We start from the raw sequence: 23842 nt of genomic DNA on the forward strand, positions 1-23842 counted from the left end.
TGCAAATAGTACAGCGGATATTGCATAATTTGGACATATGTGGACTATTTTCTGTGGCACAAAATTGAAGTCTACTGAAGAACATGAAAAAATAGCTTTAGGCATTCTTTGGTTAAAATGGCGTCAATATGAATGCAGTTCCAACAGTGATGCAAAAAGGTGAAAAGGTCAGAGAAATCCATGAGGCTATAGGAGAGAATAGGTGGCACCATGAATGTATGTGGGTATACCACAATGCTGTTTAACAAGAAGATAGCCAGCCGACCAAGGCTTGTCATTAGAGGAATATCTCAAAGCAAAAGTAAAAACGGATTTCTAAAGAAGAAAACAATCACCATAACATGGTCAAGTATGTTGCTTGAAGTATGTTACAAAGAGAAGGGTAGAGCAATGCAGCTCTTCCATCAAAGAGTGACTAAAAGAAGATGCTCTTGGAGGAATGGCAGAACATCTATGCAGAAATTGGAAAAATGGTATCCTTCATGCTGACAAAAACTGATTTAATAATCAGAAATAGATGTTTGTTTAAAAAAAAAAAAAGAAAGAAATAATGTAAAAATTCAACTTATTGTTCCAGTTAGGCAAAATGGATATACAATATTGTGCAAAAGTTTTGTACCAGCCCTTATTCCTTTATATTTAGTTTATTAAAAAGGATAATAGAGGATTTATTTAAATATGGGCCAACGTAAATGGAAATTCAGTATATTATGCAAAAACAGAGTTTGTACAATTATAACAAAATGGAAACTTGGTATCATCACCTTTATGCTTCAACACAACCTGAACTCTTTCAGTAATGTTGAGGTCTGGGCTCTGGCCCATTGTGTTTTTCTATCCAGATATGCTTTAAGAATGGTTTGCACCTTAGGTAACGGAAACTCTCTTCTTGCCACAATTATTAAATCTTCTAGGAACCTTGGGGTGAGTTTTGACCCACATTTCATTTTGGATGATCATGTTAAAGCTGTGGTTCACTATCACTTGTATCACTTAGGAAATCTTTCCAAGTTGAATTCCACTGTGCCACCCTCTGGCTTGCAAACTGTTATTAATGCCTTTATTTCATCATGTGTGGTTTATTGTAATTCATTGTTCGCTTGTCTTAACAAATCTTCCTTGGAACGTCTGTTCAGAACACTGCTCCAAGGCTTCTGACTAAGTCATGTTAGAACTCACATATCTTACAGTTATTAATTCAGTTGCACTGTCTCTTTAAGATTCTGCTAATGCTTTTAGCAAACTCACAAACTCATACATCCCCTGCAGGTCCCTGAGGTCATGAAATCAGAGCCTGCTGAAAACTACACGAGTTTTTGCCCCAGTTGCCCCAAGACTCTGGAATTCTCTCCCACTGAGCCTGAGATCTATGGACTCTTTTTACTTTGATGTTCTAGCTTTTTTCATAAAGCATTTATTTTTCTTAAAAGGTTCTCACTTAAATGGCTCACTGCACACCATGCTGAGATATGTCAGTAATCTTTGACAATTACTTATTTATTCACCTAAAGAAATGCAAACAACTTATGTGATTTGTGGCATGATGCTAGAAACAAAGTGCCTAAAGATACAATTTTAAACAGTTTCTTTGGAAAAAAAAAAGTAGGTGTTATGTCAGGACACAACACAGGTTCATCCTTTGAGTTAGGTGCCTTCTTAATCCTTAGCCCCCACTTTTTTCCCCACACACTGGCTCATGATCAGTAACAGGTCAACAACCACCTCAGAAGAGGGAAACCTCCACTGGGGTTTAAATACCCATATCTCTCCACTTTTTGTTTTTTGAGCTGCAGAAACCTCTTGGATGACAAAAATGTCTTCACAAACTTAAAGAACTGCATTAACCTTTTAAGACTATGTTTGAATGATTCATAGTGTTAAGTGGTTCATCAAACACAAACATATTCCTCCAAAAATAGTCAAGTACAAGAATTGGACTGGCAATGAGTGAAAAAGCTGCCAGAACCTGGAGGACTATTGCTTGAGACCACCAAATGACAAGTCTGGCTACTTTGAAGCTAAATATGAATAAACGAGGGATGGCTCAAGACGTTTTACACAGGACTTTATTTACAGTGTTATTTTGAATTACTTAACTTTTTGATAAGATGACATAGATGCATTCGTTTCTGCTATACTGTGTGTACATGTTACATATCAGCAGTATTTCAATACCTCACAAACGTTACAGTGTTCGTTTAGTTGTTTTAATGACCATGAAAACATGTAACTACTGCTAACCTACACAATAACTCTTCCGAACCGCTTCCAGATAATTCTGCAGGAACAGTACCCATGGCCAACCGCTGTGCTTCTCCCGAATAAAGCTGTGACATTTTTATGCATAGACCTGAATTCAGTGGGAGGAACCCAATTATCCTGTACCTATTTCTCATTCCAGGCACATCCAAGTCAGCATTGAACTGCATAACGTAACAGAGGACGCGTGTTGCATAAGGGCAGAGAAATGGGTAGCTGATTTTATCGATCATCGGCCACCACTGTCCCGTTTTCGTAAGACTTAAAAAAAACAAAACAAAACACAAAAACAAAGAAAAAAAAAAATGCAGTCAGCGGTTACACATGGCAACGTGTGCCAGGAAACTGTTAATAAACTCCAAAAACCAGTTACAACTCCCTTAATCGAAGCCTATGTAATATGACAGATCGGGAGCGAACCCAATGGGCGCGTGGGTGGGCGGGATTTATATGGAGAATCAGCCAATCTGTACCAGGAAGCCACAGGTCATCCCAACAGCTGCGAGTAGAAGAGCCTCACAGCGTTCGGTGTAGCTATTGTGGCTTATTTCAGCCTGTTGTAAGCAATACATTAGTCATTTAGACGTGATTAGAAATGCTGTTAAATGTTACTGGTAGATGCTCGTGCTTTATGTTAAAAATAGGCAACTTGTGGAGCTAAGTCACGCGTTGACGTTAAACGTTCTCTGCGAAACTTTTGCAGAGTTGCAAAAAAGAAAACAAAATTGCCAAAATGGAGAGTCACGAACGGGCAGCGGCAGTGGGCGACGGCGTGCTCGACTTCTCACGCTTGGGTTTGAACACTCTGAGCATTGACAGTATCACCGACAGGAGGAAAAGAGACACCAAACAACTCTACCTGAACTACAACCGACTGGGCTCGCTGCCGTCGTCGGTCACTCTGTTCTTCAACCTCGAGTTTCTGGACATTAGCAACAACGGACTTTCGTTCATCTGTGAGGACGTTATACGTCTGACCAAGCTGAAAACACTTATAGCCAAGAACAACCGCCTGGACGAGTTCTCGTTGCCCAAGGAGTTCGGCTCTCTGCAGCTGGAGGTGCTGAACTTTAGCGGTAACCGATTCGAGGAGATCCCGCTTCAGTGTACCAAACTGCTGCGCTTGCAGTCGCTTTCACTCGGAGGAAACAGATTGAAAAGTATACCTGCAGAGATAGAAAACTTAACCAGGTAAGGTAACAGCACAAAACTGCCGAAAAGTCAATATATGAGTGACGTTTCAGTCCAGCGATGAGGTACTGGATTACGTATAGTGTCCAATCTGCATATTTTTGCTTGAGGCAATCGACTATATTGCATAAGCTATAATCTGACCAACTGATAATTGAGGGGGTGGAGAGGAATCAATCTTTTATTTCTCTCCAGTAAAGCCCTCTGAATATTACCTGTATTGGTCACTACATTGTTTTTTTTACGACTTCCCTTTTGGTTAAATTTAACAATGTAATTAGCTAGTGGTGTCGTTGCTATGGTTATCTGCTGCAGAGTCGGCCCAGCCTTTGGGCCCCCCAGCCCCAAGCTAAACCCACCACCAACGACACACTTCAACACTGCTAATATTAACTATATATTGTCCACGCTTCGTCTCGACATAATACATCTGGCACAACTGTTATAATGGGTAACTGGTGTGCTTGTAAAAATAAATAAATAAAAGAAACCAGCAGACGAGTTTTTAAAACTAGTTAGCTGTTATTTAGGCATAGACCTGTTTTTTTTTTTTTTTTTTTTTTTTTTTTAAATTATTTGCATAGCAATGCAAATAATTTTTGCATTGCACAAGAAAAAAAAAAAAAAAAAACAGTCAAGAGTAAAAGTTAAAGGCTAACTAAGGCAAGCTGGCAGCACAAAACTAATGAAACTAAGTTCAGCTGGTTTAGCAAACAAAGAGCAACACAGCAAACAGTTTCAACAAACAACGTTCAAGTGAAAGGCAACGAGGAGGACACTGCATGTCACTTCAGAGCAGCAGTTCCCCATAGTGTGAAGGATCTTCAGCCTTTTATACTCCCAGGTGCAGACAATCAGCCAGTCAATTGGTCTTGGAGTGGCCATGGAATCTCCCGGCAGCCAATCGTCCGTGAGGTCTGACACACTGCGATCTGCATAAAATGTCCCATCCCAGTAATCGATCAACCATTTGATCACGTCATAGTAGACTGCGTAGGTCCACTACCAAGAACAAAGTTGGGAAACCAATATTTACTCACCATTATGTGTGCTGCTACACGTTTCCCTGAGGCTATTCCACTGCACAAAATTACGGCAAGGTCGGTGGTGAAAGCCCTTACTAAGTTTTTTTCTACATTCGGCCTGCCTAAAGTCATTCAAACAGATCAAGGTTCTAACTTTCAGTCTAAATTATTCAAGCAAGTAGCTAAAAGCCTACAAATCAAACAGGTTGTGTCCTCTGCCTATCACCCAGAATCCCAAGGAGCTTTAGAGCGGTGGCATCAAACCTTAAAAGCCATGCTCCGCAAGTATTGCTTAGAGGCCAAAGTGGATTGGGATGAAGGGATTCCCTTTGTGTTGTTTGCTGCTCGCGAAGCCGTCCAAGAGTCACTCGGGTTCAGTCCCTCTGAACTAGTGTTTGGCCACACGCCTCGTGGCCCGCTTAAAGCAATAAAAGAGGAACTCTTGATCCAGGAAGGGAGCCCTAGTGTGGGAGTGACCAAGTATGTGCAGGACTTCCATGAGCGTTTGAGTCAGGCTAACGCTCTGGCTAGGCAGCACCTCACTGTTTCACAAGGGAAAATGAAACTCACTTATGATAAGGCTGCTGTCAAACGACAATTCCAGACAGGAGATGAAGTACTTGTTCTCTTGCCTGTCCCCGGATCATCTCTTTCTGCTAAGTATGAGGGGCCTTATGAGGTACGCGAACAAGTAGGAGAAACTGATTACATAATCAGCACGCCAACTCGAAGACGCAAAACCCGTGTTTGCCATATAAACATGTTAAAGTTATACCACTCCCGACCCCAACCTAAACCCACTGGGAGCTGTGCTCCTGTGGCCGTCTTCAGTCACTCAGAGGTAGAAAGCACAGACGAGGCTGATGGTTTAAAACTGAACTACTCTAGTTGTTCTAAGCCCCGCTTGCCTAACTCTGAAGTGTTAAAATCATTCCGGAGTCAGCTTGATCATCTGTCTTCCGAGCAACAAGAAGACGTAGCTAATTTGGTCCATGAGTACCCCTGTTTATTTGGCGATGTGCCAACAAGGACTACCATGCTAAAACATGACATTGATGTCCAAAATGCAAAGCCCATCAAACAACACCCTTATCGCGTAAATCCCACCAAACGTTTGTTGATGAAGCAAGACTCTGAGTACCTGCTACAACATGGTTTGGTAGAGCCCAGTCAGAGCCCCTGGAGCTCACCATGCTTGCTAGAAGCGAAGCCAGATGGTTCCCCTCGTTTTATCACTGACTTCCGCAAAGTAAACGCCGTTACTGTCCCTGACTCTTACCCCCTCCCTAGAATTGACGATTGTGTGGACAGTATTGGAACGGCCCAATATGTGACTAAATTAGACCTTCTCAAAGGCTATTGGCAAGTCCCCTTAACCAAGCGTGCTTCTACCATTTCGGCTTTTGTAACGCCTGACACTTTTTTGCAGTACACTGTCATGGCATTTGGGATGTGTAATGCACCCGCGACCTTCCAGAGATTAGTGAATAAGGTCCTCTATGGCCTTCCCAACTGTAGTGCTTACCTAGATGATCTGGTAATATACACTAAAACATGGTCGGACCATTTGCACACTCTGCGCCAGGTATTCCACTGTTTAGCTCAGGCTTCCTTAACCCTCAATCTAGCTAAATGTGAATTTGCTAAGGCCACAGTGACGTACTTGGGCAGAGAGGTGGGAAGCGGGCAGGTGCGACCTCTTAATGCCAAGGTTGCAGTGATTATGGAGTATCCCACGCCTACCACCCGGCATGAGTTGCGCCGATTCCTGGGAATGGTGGGTTATTACAGGAACTTCTGCAAAAACTTCTCCTCCATAGTCCAGCCGTTGACCAACCTGCTAAGCCCTAAGGTTGATTTCCTATGGTCTGACAAGTGTCAGGATGCCTTTGAAAGTGCAAAAGCCCTCCTATGCCACACTCCCGTGCTAACTGCACCTGACTTGACGCGTCCATTCAAATTAGAGGTTGATGCCAGTGCTGTTGGGGCTGGGGCAGTACTGTTGCAAGAAGACTTGCAGGGATTGGACCACCCCATTTGTTACTTCTCCCGCAAGTTTAACAAGCATCAGCTAAATTACTCCGTCATTGAAAAGGAGACATTGGCCCTGTTGCTAGCTCTTCAGCACTTCCATGTGTACTTGGGGTCTGGCACATTACCCATTGTAGTGTACACTGATCATAATCCACTTGTATTTCTTGCCCGAATGTTCAACCACAATCAAAGACTCATGCGATGGGCCTTGCTGCTATAAGAGTACAATTTGGAGATTCGGCATATCCAAGGATCAGAAAATGTACTAGCTGATGGCCTCTCCCGGTTGTGAGTATGACTTGTTTTGTTGTCTGTCACGAATACGGAAATCTGTATATACAAAACGTGGTCTTGTATTTTAAGGGGAGGGGTGTTACGGCCAGAGGCCTTGGAGGGAGGCCAGATCTCACTAGGCCACCGCAAAGCACCCGCAATGCGCTCAAATGCTGCAAAATAAGAATCCACCTCAGCCTCTTTAAATGCAGGCACTAAAGAAATGCACTTACTAATGTCATAAGGAGTAGTAGACACGGGGGCAGAACCTGGACCATCAGCGGAGACAGATGAGGCTCGTGGCTGAGACTCCAGCTCACGCAGCCTCACTGTTTTATCTGCCTCTATTTCCAGCTTTCTGATCTCAAGCTCTAATTGAGCTCGCCTGGCTTGAGCCTTCTCCTCGGCCTCCAACTGGAGCCGTGCCAAGCGCACCTTTAGCCGGGCCCCGTCCCGTGCTTCTGAACTTCCAGAGGAAAGGGGATTATAGCGAGGGAGCGTGAGCGGCGTCTTCCCCCGCTCATCTCCCACACTGTCATGACCCGTACCATCTTTATGGTCCCCCTCAAATGACGAAGTTTGACTAGGCTCACCAGAGACCACAGGCACTTCAGGCAGATCAGGGACTTGCATTAGACCAGCCTCCACCAACTCGTCTACTACCCGCTTTTTCAGGTCACTTTTACGGAGTGTTTTAGAGACCTGTAGCTTAAGGTGTTCTGCAATTTGCAGCAATTCGCATTTGCGGCAGCTCTCAAGGAGCACAACAGACGGAGCTTTAAAAAAATCCTCTAAACAAAATGGAGCCGACATGGCGCTCAAAACAGGGAAGAGGGCAGAAGAAGAACAAAAAACAAAATTGAGCAAAACACACGTTCTCTCTTTCACAAAAGGGAATTCTCCTTATGGGGAAAAGGAGGATCCCGGACAAGCCCCCACTTATGTTACGACCCCCTCTGCTAGGCGTCAGGGAAGGAGTAACATACACAAGCCCCCAACACAAAACTGAGTAAAGAAAAAGGTTTTAATCTCAAACTTTGAACAGAAAACCGACAGGGCTGTTCAACAGACCACTGGGCAAACAATTATTACATAAAGAAAAAAAAAACAGTCAAGAGTAAAAGTTAAAGGCTAACTAAGGCAAGCTGGCAGCACACAAAATAAAAGCTAGGGGTTAACTAAGGCAAGCCAGCATCACAAAACTCTAATGAAACTAAGTTCAGCTGGTTTAGCAAACAAAGAGCAACACAGCAAACAGTTTCAACAAACAACGTTCAAGTGAGCGGCAACGAGGAGGCCACTGCATGTCACTTCAGAGCAGCAGTTCCCCATAGTGTGACGGATCTTCAGCCTTTTATACTCCCAGGTGCAGACAATCAGCCAGTCAATTGGTCTTGGAGTGGCCATGGAATCTCCCGGCAGCCAATCATCCGTGAGGTCTGACACACTGCGATCTGCATAAAAGGAGGCTGGCACCGGACTCCCGGCAGCCAATCCTCCACGAGTCCTAGCACTCTTGGATTTGCATAAACAAAAAGGCAGTTTCACTCCCTCCAAGGCCTCTGGCCGTAACAAAAACAGACAATATTAACTAACTTAAATAGAAACTTGCTAACTTAGAGAGCTTAGTAGTTGGTTATCAGTGATAATGCCTATGGTTTTAATGCAAAGTCACATCTAGTCAAGTCTAGGCTTGCATCTGTTTGAATCACTGTTAGTGAATCATAATGATAAATAACTAAGATAAAGGAAGCATACCATTATCTTGCTGTTTGTTTGTTTGTTTTGTTTTTTTCCTGTTTTGTTCATACATCGTTTTTTGTTTGTTTGTTTTTTAAATCTCAGATATACTTATTGCAATCTGTTTGCAGTTACTTAGTGTGGATAAACACTGTCCTAACTCTGACAATGAAAATTATTATACCAGTAGCATTAAGTTGTCAAACATTCACTTTCTCTTGTATGATTACACAATAAAAATATACATTCATCAACCTGTCTTATGTGACATTTTCAGGGCTTAAACTGTTTATGACTTGGCCCGGCTCTGCTCAGCCAGTCAGCAACAATATCTGAATATAGCCAACTAAATCTCATCAGATCTGTAATTTGTTTCCTGATGTTTAACTTATTGAATGCTAAACATGTTAAAATGCATAAATCCATAAGTTGGTGATTAATGAAATATCTTAGTAAAAATTACTTTTTCCTGCTGTTCTTTGTTATAGTAATTTTAAAATGTATGTCAAATTCCATATTAATTTCATATATAAATTGTTGAAATAATATATCATTTTTAATTTTTCTGCAAGTATTTTGAACCAATTTAAAGAAAAAAAAAAAAAAAAGTAGATGCTGTTTCTGGGGAATATATTAGGATATGTGAGTATTGGGCCCAGCAGTACTCGCAGTACTCCGTCTGCCATATCGAATGGGATGTTTCGACTGGTTGCTAGGGAAATGTATTTCTCTACTGGTTGGTTGTGGTTCCTGGAGGTTGCTGGCTCTCGCTGGGTGAAATCTGTTGCAAAGAAGGTTCTGCACTAGAAATATCCTACTAATTGCTTTGGTTGCTTGCATATTGCTACAGTTGCTTGTAGATTTTCATGTTTGTCTGCAAACATTTGCTAATTACTAGCCGAGCAACGGAACAACTTGAAAAGGTATGACAAAAACTGGAAATGGAAGAGGTTTGTCTTTACAGTAAAAGGTTTGCTCCAGATGTGCAGCCAAAAATTTCAGAAAAAGTTTTTGGAGAAAAGTCTCTCACTTCCATTCAAACTGTGACTGCAGTAGCAAGTTGCAACCAAAGAAACTACGAGGGTTTTGCCAACAGGGGGAATACACTTTTTCCCAGTGACAGGTGATTGCACGGGGGGCAGGGCAGGCTCGCTTTCCTATTTTCACTGCAACTGCCATCAACCTCCTGCAACCACTTGAAGCTGCTGGTTGCTAAATGGTGTTTAGGGCTGTCTGACTGTGGCTGTATTCGATTTGAGTCTATGGGAAAATGTCCCTCAACCCTGACAACTTTGCTGGTGAATTTATTGACTCAGTCGCTCATTTTGGTTTCATGTTGAATAAGACACTAACTCTATTTTGTAAGTTTTGATTATTCAGTTTCAGAAAGGAGGTTTATCTGGGGAATAATTGGCTCAACGGCTAATTATGTGATTTACAAGTCATTACCCAACGAGAGTAGTTTCAGTGCAACATAATTGCCTCGTCACATCTGGTTTCAAAACACCATCGATGGAAATGCTCATCTCAAGGCTTCGAGAACAGACTTCACAAGCCAATGGTTTCCCTACATCACAATAGCTACGCCCATCTTTATAGTGTGTGTGTGTGTTTCCATATGCCAAAATTAATAATTTAATGGCGGCTTGTCTATTATAAGCTGTTATTTAGTGAAACATTAAACGTGACTTTCTGCACACTGTATGCTTAAATTTGACTGCTAACATTTTTCATTATTCCAGAGTGTGCATGTGTTGCTCTGCTTCTACCAGTTTGTCATTTTACTGTTTGCTTCAGGTTTTTTTTTGTTTTTTTTTTTTTTTTTGTTTTTTTTTTGGGGGGGTTAAAGCATTTTAGACTCACTTATGTCATACCTAAATTGCTGCTTTACATGAGTCAAACGTTGACCCACCTATTAAGCCTGCCTGCAATATTTTTTTTTATAACTGATAACAATCACAGTGATGTGGCAATTTCGACACTTCAAATGAGGTTGTTTGTTCTTCCTCTCTTTGTGGGTTTAGCAGTTTGAAACATTTTGCGCTTCTCACATCAGTCCATACGTCTTGACACATTTATTTCTATACAGTTTATTCTGAAAATGTCATGTTTCAATCTGTGCAGAGTCATGCTGACTTAAGCTGTTCCACAAATTATATTGGAGTGGTTTTGCAGTTATACCTGTTAACACTAGTGGAAGGAAAGTTGCAGCACTGTGGAAGACATTGTTGGTAGAAAATGCAGAAAGTGAGCAGTTAATAAATTCACGAGCAAGAACGTGATTTATAACCAAGCTCAAAAGTTCACTGAGATCAGAGGAGCTCATTTCAAAATAAAAGCGAACAGCTGAAGTCTGTTCAAAACTTTTTCAGCCTGGTTGTTTTGCGGTTTTCTGTTAAATGGGGCAAAGCAGGGTAAGGACTTCTTATCTTGAACTGCTGACAGGTACAAGTGTCACAGTGACCGAATGCTGGGCCAAAGATCAAACCTAATCGTTTTATCAACACGTACAAAATACTGCAGCTCAGAGGCAACGGATAAAAATGTCTACTTTAATTATAAGTCACATGCTGACAGGAAGTATTTAGACTTTTTTTTTTTTAAGTAAGCCTTTTATATGTGGACAATATTGTATTCACCATTTCTGTTGGAAAACTGCTCAACATTGAATTGCATTTTCCAAATTCAACTACACATTCTCACATGGATCGAAGTCTGGACTCTGACTCTGGCTGTTCCTGGAGGTGCTTATTGAGCAGAATGGAAATGGTGGGCTTAATTGTTAATATTCTTGCATACTCACTTAAAATAACTTAATGACACAATAAAAGAAACTCCACACTGCTAAGCTCCCCTCTTCCCTCAGTTTGTTGCACGGTTGTCTTTTGAAACTCATTACTTCGATGATGTGGAAGTCGGATCATTACAATGTTACAAAGCCCTTTTCAGGTGATGTCAGTTAAATGGAAAGTAGTAGATGTCTGTAGATGTGTTCTGACCACATGAGAGTTCCAAATATTTCATCTTCAGATGACAACCAGAATTGGTGGACAAACATACTTAAACTGTTTCTGGGCAGCCTGAGACCTATGATTCAACTTCTCTTTTATGTAGAAAAAGGGGGGGGGGGGGGAGGTCTTGGTGAATATTGAACAAATATAAGTGAATATTTGGGGACTTTGAAAAAACCCAAACAGTTGACTCTGTTTGCACAAAGGGGAAACTTGGCTTCACATTTGATGTGAACATATCAACATATCATAAAAGGGATATTTTATAGACAAGCCACCTAATTGCTGCAAAAAGACAGTATATACTTTTTTCTTTATTATTTTATTATTGGGACTAATAAGCCGTGTGTGTGTGTGTGTGTGTGTGTGTGTGTGTGTGTGTGTGTGTGTGTGTGTGTGTGTGTGTGTGTGTGTGTGTGTGTGTGTGTGTGTGTGTGTGTGTGTGTGTGTGTGTGTGTGTGTGGACATTTATGTTCTTTTCTCAGCTTTAATGCTGCATCAGCTGAAGCACCCTGGCAACAGTTGTGCACGCAAAGACATTCCTTTTGGTTATGTGTCCTATAGCGCCTGATAAGGGTTCATTAAGTCTCTTTGCAATGTAGGAAAGTTACTGTCCAGTTGCTATCATAATCATTGATAAGCACACTTTGATTACACACTGGTGATCTTTGTTTCCAAAAAGCTCAGTGACATGTTACAGCACAGGTTTAAAGGCCATCTCCTGATCTAATTGATTACATCCATACAAACTCATCTGTTCACTATCGCTGTATGTTAAGTTTTTCTTGTTCTTCAAAAATAATCCCTCATGCTGCAAAATGACTTGTAGCTCTACACATTTTTCTGCCTGAGTAATTTTCAGTTTGTCCTTGTTGACCTAGTTGCCTGTAGCCCATCCTCGCTGACCCTGTGAGTTTGTGAGCCTCATTCACACAGAGCTGGTTCACACTGTGTTTTATTGAGCATGAAAGGAAAATCCAGTGCCCAGTATATGAACCAGGAGGTCCTGGATCACAGAGACAACACTGATTGGTCAGGGACGAGAAAGATGGAATGCATCTGAAAAAATCCTGAAGCACACTGGATGGTGCTTGTATGCGAAAACTGTCACTGCAGCCAAATCTGTTATCCTAATAAAGGTTTCAACTACATTAGATTTAAAAGAAAAAAACATTAAACTTATGCTGCATTTCTGTCTTTTAAAGTCAAAGCATCTACTGTGAATTAAGACTGTTTGATTGATCCTCTGGACATTGTTTTTGAATTGAAATGCAAGAAGTGACTTCCATTAAAATGTGTGTACAAGATTAGAGCCTGCCTGATATGGGATTTTTAAGGCAATACTAATGGTTAATATTGGCTAACCAATAAATCAGTCAGGCTTTATATAATATCTCTGATATATATTATAGACTATATAAAGGGGAAAAAAGTCAAGCTAGTATTCTTTGGCTATATTTCCCAAAAATGGCTAATCTAAAGGGGGGGGAACTTGAGTCACTTTTCATTCCAAGCTCCTTAGATTACTACGATGCAGATGACTGAGAACCTACACAGACAATTGACCTGATACAACTCCATAAGATTTGTGACAAACAGACTTGGGGGGGAATTAATTGTAGAGTCTACAAAATAGACATTTAGTCATATTGCCAATAAACTAATACAAAAAAAAAAAAAACTGGTGAATTTTCTAGGCAAGCAGTGAATGAATGTGTCGTGCTGTGGTGTTTCAGGGGTGCAAACAGAAGAAGACAAAGTACATGTAACCACATGAACCAGCTTTATAACCTTTAAGGACGTGCTGAACTTGATTAGCTGATAAACCTTGCATATCAGCCAGATACCTGTAAGACGGGGAGAGGTGCTATACTAACAAGTTTCTTTAGGTTTATCCTTCCCATGACCCAAACATTAGTCTCAGTAAGCGATCTTGAAGGATGGCTGGTCATTGTGCAAGTTATCACTAACACTGCTGTGCTCAAATGACAGTTTATAAAATACAGCAGCGGGCTATAACAAAACTATGCATGGATGATGATGTACCATGAGTCAGTTCATGATATGTGTCTTTGAAATTGTCAGTTAGTAGTTTTGTTTCACGGTGTTGGTGTGGGCAGTGAGCAGACCCTGAATGTCTCCGTTCTTTTCAAAGAGAGGCTCAGCCACCAAGGACAGGATAATGGCTTCATGTCTCGCAGTCGCTGTGTCATCAGTTCCTGCAGGCAGATGGCCTGACAGCTTACTTTCGCTGACCAGCCACCCATAGCTCTCTCATGTCTCTCTTTGATGCCACCCCCTCACCCCCACCCACTCGTGTTCTTGATACCTACAATAACTCAGCATGGTCGTTTTTTAATTAATTTTTTTTGCCTAGCAACAAGCATGTATATGTCCGTTTTCCTCAATGTAAATATCTCAGCATTTATTTCATGTCCTTTTTGTTTTTTTTATTTAAATCAACATATTTTGTAAGCAAAGTTTCATATTTGGTGACAAACCTGAACTCTGACCATGAAAAGGTGAAGCTTTAGCTCCCCCTTGTGGCATACTTTAATGTAACATTTTATTTGTTTATTTAATGAGATGAAATCATCATTGGTGGCTAATACAGAGCTCTTTATGGTATCTGCGGCCCTCAGCCATCAGCAGGGTTGACAGGAGTCTGAAGCTATGGCTATAAACTCCTATTGTCTATAGGGACAATAGACGATAGGAGTTTAATTGAAAAAAAAAATACCTGCACACCAGCGATTGTGATGGAAAGTGTAATTTTATTGCATTTAGACTTATTTATTTAAATTTGTCATGGTAAAAATCACAAAGGAGAGAAATGGATGCTCTACAACAGAACACCATATGAAAGATGGTGCTCTGTGTGATGCACGGAGGCAAAAAATCTTGAGATTGCAAATCAATACCTGTTTTCTTTTGTCGTCTGTCAGTTTGGAGATGTTGTACCTGGGCGGAAACCTTATTTCAGCCATTCCTCCTGAAGTAGCGAATCTGCCCTACCTCACCTACTTGGTCCTGTGTGACAACCGCATCCAAAGTGTCCCACCGCAGCTCACCAGGTAATATCAGCACTCTCCAACTATCCTAGCAATCGCCACACACCAGTCTACCTAAAGCTTGACTATATGGTCTCCTCAGAGATGCTATCTGAGTTAGAACTGTAATTTATCCTGCATTGATCTGGTAGCTGACCTTTCAAGTAGTCATGATTTTTATCAAAGTGCAAACAAAGCTGAGAGAGTGCTTATGCATCCGATTCTAGGCTCCACTCTCTGCGATCTTTAAGCCTCCACAACAACTTGCTCACTTACCTGCCGAGAGAGATCCTGAGCCTGGTGCACCTGCAGGAGCTCAGTCTTAGAGGCAACCCGCTGGTTGTGCGCTTTGTCAAGGAGATGACCTACGATCCACCCTCATTGCTAGAGCTGGCAGGGCGCACCGTTAAGAGTCGAAATCTTCTGTACTCCCCTTTTGACCTGCCTGCAAACCTGGTGCGTTATCTGGACTTGGCCAGCAAGTGTCCCAACCCCAAGTGTGCCGGTGAGTTGTGCCTAATGATTACATGTCATGTCACCAGTTTCAGTGAACAATAGGTGGGTGAGGCTGCTGTGCTCCAAGCCAGAGCTGTGTGCCTCAGATAATCAGATTGAGGATATCCTCTCTCTTTGATATACAGATTTAAATGTAGCAAAAGAAATCTCACATGGATTAATTGTACATATGGTGACCTCCTTATTTGAAACTTGTTTTATGAGCATCTATCCATTGTATCAGTATATATGACAGGATAAGGATAAGCGTCATAGCTCCTTTATTTTTTATCTTGTGACCTTCCTATGGAAATTCCATATCCCAGGTTGGGAACCACAGTTATGTCACCATGCTCACCACACTTGTGAGCTGCTCACTACAACTGTTGTTCCTCATATTGTATATTATCTATCCATTTTCTTCTGCTTATCTGGGGCCGGGTCACGGGGGCAGCAGCCCAAGCAGAGAAGCCCAGACCTCCCTCTCCCCAGCCACCACCTTCAGCTTATCCGGGGGAACACCAAGGCGTTCCCAGGCCAGCCGAGAGATATAATCTCTCCAGCGTGCCCTGGGTCTGCCCCGGGGCCTCTTCCCAGTGGTACATGCCCGGAAAACTGTGCCCAGGGGGCATCCTTGTCAGATGCCCGAACCACCTCAACTGGCTCCTTTCGATGTGGAGGAGCAGCGGCTCTACTCTGAGCCTCTCGAATGGCCGAACTTCTCACCCTATCTCTAAGGGAGAGGACAGCCACCCTTCGGAGGAAACCCATTTCCGCCGCTTGTATTCGCGATCTCGTTCTTTCGGTCACTACCCACAGCTCGTGACCATAGGGTGAGGGTAGGGACGTAGATCGACCGGTAAATTGAGAGTTTCGCTTTTACGCTCAGCTCTCTCTTCACCACGACGGACCGGTGCACCGTCCGCATCACCAATTTGTCTGTCGATCTTTTGCTCCCTTCTCCCATCACTCGTGAACAAGACCCCGAGATACTTAAACTCCTTCACTTGGGGCAGGAACTTGTCCCTGACCCGGAGTAGGCACTCCACCCTTTTCCGGCTGAGGACTATGGCCTCAGATTTGGAGGTGCTGATTCTCATTCCCATCGCTTCACACACACTGCGAACCGTTCCAAGGCGAGCTGGAGGCGATCGCCTGATGAAGCCAACAGGACCACATCTGCAAAAAGCAGAGATGGGATCCTGAGACCACCGAAGTGAAAGCCTTCCGCCACTTGGCTACGCCTAGAAATTCTGTCCATAAAAATTATGAACAGAATTGGTGACAAAGGGCAGCCCTGGCGGAGCCCATCACCCACCATAATATTGTATATTATGTGCAATCCTAATTAGTGTGTGTGTGTGTGTGTGTGTGTGTGTGTGTGTGTGTGTGTGTGTGTGAGAAGAACAGCACAAGTTACTGTTACTTAAGCCTGACTGTGCATTTCCTGTCACTCTTCTTGTTCCAGGTGTGTACTTTGATTCGTGCGTGCGCCAGATCAAATTTGTAGACTTCTGTGGAAAGTACCGGCTACCCCTCATGCACTACCTGTGCTCCCCTGAGTGCACCTCTCCCTGTAGCTCCAACCCGCAGAGCGACGCCGAGTCTGAGGAAGAGAACAGTGTGCCTGCTGACCGCCTTCAGAGAGTGCTTCTGGGATAGTACGACCAAGAGGAACATCTGATCCTCTGTCCAAACAAATCCTTGACAGTTTGCCATTGTTTTTATAACACTAACAAGGACCCTGATTAAGACTTTATCGGACATATTAGTGCTCATACACATTTTTATTTCCCCCCCTTCAGCCACTGAAACGCACAAAAAAAGTGAGACAACTTACCTTTGCTTTGAACTAATGTGAAATCTATTCTATTAATGTTTTGGGTTGTTTTGTTTTTTTCTTTCTTCTTTTTTAATCTTTTTTTTTTCTTTTTTGTTTCATGAAGCGTGTTGTCTCACCATACATCAGTCTATCTAGAGCACATGAAGGAAGGTCCATCCACACCTGCTTGCCTCATGGTTGAGCACAGGAGGGCAGTAAAACTCTTGTTTGACTGAAGGAGTGAAAGGATTCTTTTTTGTTTTCAGGGCAACATGTTTAGTTGTAATTACAACATTTCATTCTGTGCAGATGCTACAGTGTATTAGTCTGCATTTTCACTTTGAGTATGAGCTCTTTGTCAGCCTTCATCTGACTTTATTTGACCATCAAGCCTGATGTGCCAACCAAGAAAAAGTCAGTGTTTTTTATAGTATGTGAGCAGGAACTTTGAACATTGTTTCAAACTGCAGTACTATAAATATTTGTTGTGGTTTGAGATGGCCTTATGCACACTTTGCTGTGGCCAGTCCCCCACAATACTAAAGGACCAGTATGTAGGATTTTGATGGGGAGGGTTCACTTTCAGTCATGTGATCAACCCTGGAGGACCAAAAGAAAATTAAACATTGCTGGCCAAAGCTAGATATGCCACATAAGTGAGGAAAAAGTGCACGCCTGTCAATTTTCCAGCTCTTTCAAACCACATGTTTAGATCACCCAAATATGAAAAGCAAAGATTTGTGAACCATAAGTTAGATATGTGGCTGTCTAGTCAGCATACTCAATGACAAGGGAGAAATAAACTGTGGTCAAGTTTAAACCATTGTGTGTCATTTCAAATAAATCATCACTGACAACCTGGGTATCTGTGAAGGAGATGACTGAGGACCAAACTGAGTCCTCACAGATGGAAAGTAACTGTTAACTATGCCAATAGAATATGTCTTTGCTTTTGAAAGACTGGGGTGTGTCATAGACAATGGTTCACATGGAGTCCTGCACTCTGCACTTTGTTAGCAGTTGTGAAACAGTTGAGTGTCTGATTATGGGTTGTAATGGCTGTGCAGCATTTTGGCTAAACACAAACCAGATGAACAAAACCTGGTTTTGGCTTTCAATACAGGAGCGGGTCCTCGTCCACCAAGCTCCAGTGTTTCTACTTTAGCCCAGAAGAGATGAGCCAAACATTGACTCTACAGAGGACCTTTCATTAGCAGCCACTCCAGGTTCCTCAGAGGTGTTGACTTGGTTGTCATGTTGCTAGATCCCACTTAATCCTGCATACTGCCTTCAGAATAGCAAGGTGGCCATCTTTTATCAGTGCTTTTGTCTAAACTGCATGCCACCTTTGGGGGGGGGAAGGCTGCGATGGCTTAGTAGTTTTAAATTAACTCATAGTGGTTATGTGGAAGAATGCTTATCCAGGCTGACTCACAGGAAGTGGATGTGGGTTGGGCCAGGGAAAACCATTCACTGTGTTCGCACAAAAACAATAGCTATTGAGCGCAACTCAGTACCAGCCTTTGTGTTTATGTTCAGGGCTGTTAGTTTTCTGTGGGCATAAACATATGAAGATGTATCTGAATAAAACCCACAGTCAGTGATATATGTATGGTTACATATCTGCTGCAACTTTCTGCTTGTGTGGAAAGCTGGGTCATTTTATAATGTCCCAGACGGTTTGTGTCCATTAGTCAGGAGAAGAAATCCAATTTGGCTTCACATTAGACCTTAATGTTAAGAAAACAGAAGAACATTCTTCTATGTTACAGAAGCTACAGTAGTTACAATTCCTAAGTGCCTTACTAATGGAGACTTCTAACAGCGAAGCAAGTATGAAGAAACTGATATATGCACCCTGAAATGTGAATAATTTAGCTTTATAAAAGTCACTTTTATCTGATTTCCATACTCATCTGTTTAACAGCAAATATACAAAATAGCCCTTTAAAACAAAATGGATTTATATAAATGTATAAATCCATTTTTAAAAAAATGTTAGTGCTACATTTGTAACAAGCTTTGGAATAGACAATGCCTTAACCTCAGATATTGTAAGTAGATGTACAGTAAATAATGACATTAATAAAGACTGATTGTTATATCTTTAAATTGTGTTTGTATTGTGATCTTTTCTGATTGAATTAAAGCAAATGGGAGCAACAACTTGGAGGAATTCTTCAGTTGCTTTAAGTTGCAATTATGTTGTTATACGATTTAAATACAGAGGCTGCTTTTTAAATATCTGGTATCTGTAATATGCATGTGTGCAAATGATTCACACAACTATTAGCTGCAACTATAACTAACGTCAATTTAAAAAGTTACATGTTCACCGTTTTAGTCCTGAAAAGGACTGAATTGCATTCCTTTTACATATATTTTTTTTGTATGTGTTGGTCTAAGCAGCAGAATCTCCTCAGATCCACACAGCCTGTGACTACAACTACATGGATTGCTGTTTAACCCTAATAGAATCAGAGTACTTTTTAATGCTGGTAAAAAAAAACAAAAAAACCCCAATATATCCTTACTTTATTAGGTACACCTTATCAATATTGGATTGGACTCCCTTTTGTTTTCAGAACTGCCTCATTCTTCGTGGCCTATTCTCAACAAGGCACTGGAAACTGTTTCTGCAGATTTATTGACTGAAATTTCCTCCAAAACCAATCTGATTTGAGCTTTGTGATATGGTGCTCTGTCCTGCTGGGAGTGGCCATCAGAAGATAAGTACACTGCGGTCATAAAGAAATTAATTTGAGATGGATCAATGCTTTCATGTTATTTACACCAAGTTCTGAAAAAGCATCAGAATATTGCAAACGAAATCAAGACTCATTAAATATAATATTTTTCTAATCTTGTCAAGTTTTAGTAAGCCTGTGCAAGTTGTAGCCTCTGTTTGCTGATCTTAGCCAACCTGTTGTGGTCTGTGGCCGTACTCCATCTGCTTTAATGTTTGATATTCAACCACTCATTGCATTAGTTGCAATAATGCAATAAGTGGTTGTTTGAGTTACTGTTGCCTTCCTAAGAGCTTGAAGCAGTCGAGCTCTGTCATAAACAAGGTATTTTTCCCCAGAGAACTGCTGCTTACTGGGTATTTCTCTTTTTTGGATCATTTGGACCATTCTCTGTAGAGATGTCTGTGGAGGAAAATCCCAGGACACCAACAGTTTCTATGCAGTTTCTGGGACCAATAACCATGGCAAAGGCAAAGTCCCTTAAATCTCCTTTCTTCCTTCATGCTGAAGCTCAGTTTGACTGGTCATCTTGAATTGTCTACATGCGTACAGTTGCAATGAGCATGTGTACTTATTAAAGTGATCACAGATGAAAAGTAACACTCAGTTCTTCTGATCAGTTACTTGCAGATATTTCCTAATACTGGCCACATGCCTAAGTTAAATAAGAACAGGGTTGGATTGGCTTTAGTAGAATCACTGGTTGCTGCTATTATCTGACTAGTAGTAGTGAAACCAAGAAGCTGCATTGTTTTTTATGTTGCACCAAATGCTGTACAGGCACCTCACACCACCTGTTCATGCTCATGCTGTTTTTTAGTTGCAAACTGAACTTGTTTGGGTCAGCGTTCACAGAAATACTCTTTTTAAAATGTGTTCATGCACAACACTGACTCCTAAAGACTTTGTGTGTGTTGTTTGCACGAACCGTTCCATTTTGTAGCTTGAATATGTCCAGGTTTCATTTGCATATGAAGGTGAGTTCATTCTTGCATTTGAATACCGAGAGCCCTTTTCTGATACAGCTAGTGAATTCTGCCTCTCACAATCTGCAAATCCTTTAACATCAGCAGCCAAAGGCAGCTAAACTACTAGTTTGTTTTCCTTTCTCTCGCCTCTTTTCACAGTTTCTGTTCGTACCTCGGCATCTAATTCCACTTCTTTTCACCTCACTGTTTCATTAAGCCTGGTTGGCAAAGAGGGTTGCACATATTTTGTTTGTTTTCAATGGTCTTTGAGCAAGTCACAGCTGGGTTCCCGTGTTTTTGCAGCGTGTCTCTTGTCCCTCATTTCTGCTCTCAGCACTTGCACATGAACCCTTCTACCAACAGCAAACACCAAGGAAACACTCTGGCATCACTGTGCCGAGTTACATCTATGGTTTGCATGCACACAGTGGTATACCTTGTCTGTTAAATAAGGGGATGCTGTCAAATGCAACCTGAGACGCAAGCAGTGATGAAGCACAGTTAGCTGTGACTGGTAGCTGTCACCAAAACCAAAGAGTCAAATCAGTCCTGCAGAGTCACAGAAAGTAAAATACTGCTTGAACATAGACTTTGAAACCTTGGATCACTCCTGAAGCAGAATGGGCCTGCAGCAAGGAGGATGTTTTAGACTTCTCGAAAGGTAGCGTCTGCGTAGTCCTTGTCACATCTGTGGATTAATGCAAACATATATAATTTTTGTTTGTTTGCTGAATTTCATGCAGCACAGCTCTCTTTGGTGGTTACAGTACAGCATTGCAGGTGATCCAAAAATCAAAGCACTACTACGTGTTTTTTTTAAATATACTTTAATCCTCTTAATGCCCCACAGTCTGAGGCATACCAGCCCATATCAGCTCATAGTAAAGCCAGTATGTTTTACACATGCGTGCCAGACCTCACACGATCGCTTTCGAATTTACACTTATTACTTATGACAGCCGCACACTGCAGACACCCTGTCAATAAGCAAGCCTTGTCTTCAAAGTCATACCGCTAATCCCGCCGACAGTGAAAATAAGGCTGGAGTTCGGAGAAGCAAGAAGGGCGTAAGAAGAAGTGGCAGGTAAATAACCATCCAGAGCTGAGCAACTGTGTTTTTGTTTTTTTGGTTTATAGCTTCTTCCCTTCCTTTGTTTTCCTTAAGCCATTCAGTCTTCTTTTATCACTTATCTCTTATTCATTCATCTCAGGCAAATGTTTGCAGCACCCAACACTGTCACAGAAATGCTCGGGAACTTTGAAAGAAACCATGTGCAGCAGCTAATCACACACAATAAGGAACATGTGACTGCAGCTTTTGGATATATTTGCCTTTCATTGATGATGTGTAGTAGAAAAGAATGGCTGCAAAAAAAGCATCACTTTTTCAGTCTTTCCAAAGCATTTAACAGCAGTCTGCTTCAGCGTTTGCTAAAACTGTTGCATGTCTTTGCTTGAGTGTCAGAAGTGTATACAACAGATCAAATAGCTTAAAGACTGCATAAAGATGACACGGCAAACTCCTTTTTTGGATCTACAGTTTCACATTCTGTAAAAAGTTGTAAGCTGTAAATGACTTTCAAAACTGAAATCATACAATTTTGACAAATTGTTACATCAATGTAAACAATGTAATCAATCAAATTAAACATAGCTAACGATGAAAATGAGAATGATTAGATGGAGACCATAAATGGAGCTAAAATGAGAATTTGATTAAATAACAGTTATTTGAGTAAACAAACCTCTAATGCGTCAGGAGTCTTTAAAACTGTTTAACTTTAGCTGTCAGTTATTGCATAATCACTTGTTACCTGTTTATTTTTTTTAACAAGCGTGTAGGCTGATGCTTTACAGCTACCACATTAATCATTGTCATAATCCGCTGCTTTAGAAACACCATAATTGGAACCTGCTTGGGAGCTTTGATTCAAAGTTTCTAATCCAGGTCCATAGCAACACTGCGGGAGGATCTGCGGTGTTCCAGAGAGGGCTTTGTCTCCCGGTATGTCAGTGGGCAAACCTGGGCATGTCACGGAGGAGCGTCCGGGCTCAGGCAAGGACAGCTTGGAACTGGAAAAAAAAAAGATTGTGATGCTTCAAACGTAGAACAATGTGCTTCCACCCACACAGTACGCTGTTGGTGCTGCGGTCACATGTTGGACCACAATTGCAGATGCTTCCATGTCAGGAAACAGCGGTGCATTCAGGAGTGGTTCAACAGGAAATGGTGTGTCAGGAGCTTATAAGCTTTGCTTGTTTTTTGTTTGGTTTGGTGGACTTCCAGCTGCTCCATGTGCACAACACGGCAGAGAAAGATAGAGGCTCTCACTGATACCTTAATTTGGTAATTATAACATCTCAATGTTAAGCTCAGCGGAACAACATGTGTCCTGTTTCATCCAGTTCGCCTTCCCATTCAGCCTCGTCTGTTTGACTCCTGCTTTATGGGTGACAGCCCCCTCTCTGTCCTCACATCAATTATTCAAGCTCCTAGTAACCTGAGCATCATTGCAGTCCACCTGCTGCTGCAGTTATTTTGAACCTGATCTTGAAGGAAACCCGAGAGTGATCGACACACTTTGGGTGTAACTGAGCTGGTGACAGCATTTCAGCCTTTCAGTGGAGTACTGACATCATGTTATTTGAGCTTAGCTCACAAGAAAAATTATGAGCTTAAAAACACTCGTCCCATATTCCACTCCAGCTCTTTGTGCATTCTTTTAAAACTTTCTTACACTGATGAGTGATTAGTACTGTAGTCAGTGCATTTTTCAGAAGGTCCAGCCTCCAATGAAGACCTAATTGTCCAAAATGAAAACATGATGTTGAATTACATATTTTAACTTCATAATAATCTGTTCTCCCGGCACTTTATCATATTTAAAACCAACAGTTTGGCCACAGCCACTGACATGAAAACCATCTTCCAAATAATGCATATTGCAATGTAATATAGGTCCAAAAAAGACACAAATAAACAATGGGTCTTTTGCATTGACTCAGGTGGATGTCAAGTGCCTACATCGTGTTTTATGTCTTTTTACTCAACAAATTAGAGAATTTCTTGTATTTTTTAAGTGCAATTTTAAAAATAACAAATAAAAACAACTACTATCTTTTTCTTCTTCTCATGACTACAAGTCTGCACTGAATTTAATTCTGCTTTGAAATATTTACTTGTTGAAAGTATCAAACAATGCTGTTACTGAAGAATACACTCAATG

The 23842-nt window shown here is 41.5% G+C and overlaps 1 protein-coding gene across 1 annotated transcript; it reads left to right on the forward strand.

The window, feature by feature from the left end:
* Window positions 1–2756: 2756 nt before the first annotated feature.
* On the forward strand, window positions 2757–19012 carry lrrc58b (leucine rich repeat containing 58b). The gene is made up of 4 exons (XM_084908332.1): window positions 2757–3450; window positions 14479–14607; window positions 14811–15088; window positions 16547–19012. Exons 1-4 carry the CDS (start codon window positions 2993–2995, stop codon window positions 16738–16740), a joined length of 1059 nt encoding a protein of 352 aa, XP_084764458.1. The 5' UTR covers window positions 2757–2992; the 3' UTR covers window positions 16741–19012.
* Window positions 19013–23842: the final 4830 nt, after the last annotated feature.

Source organism: Perissodus microlepis, chromosome 16, assembly GCF_051167445.1.
Source record: "Perissodus microlepis isolate ML-2025 ecotype Zambia chromosome 16, ASM5116744v1, whole genome shotgun sequence".
Taxonomy (NCBI): Eukaryota; Metazoa; Chordata; class Actinopteri; order Cichliformes; family Cichlidae; genus Perissodus; species Perissodus microlepis.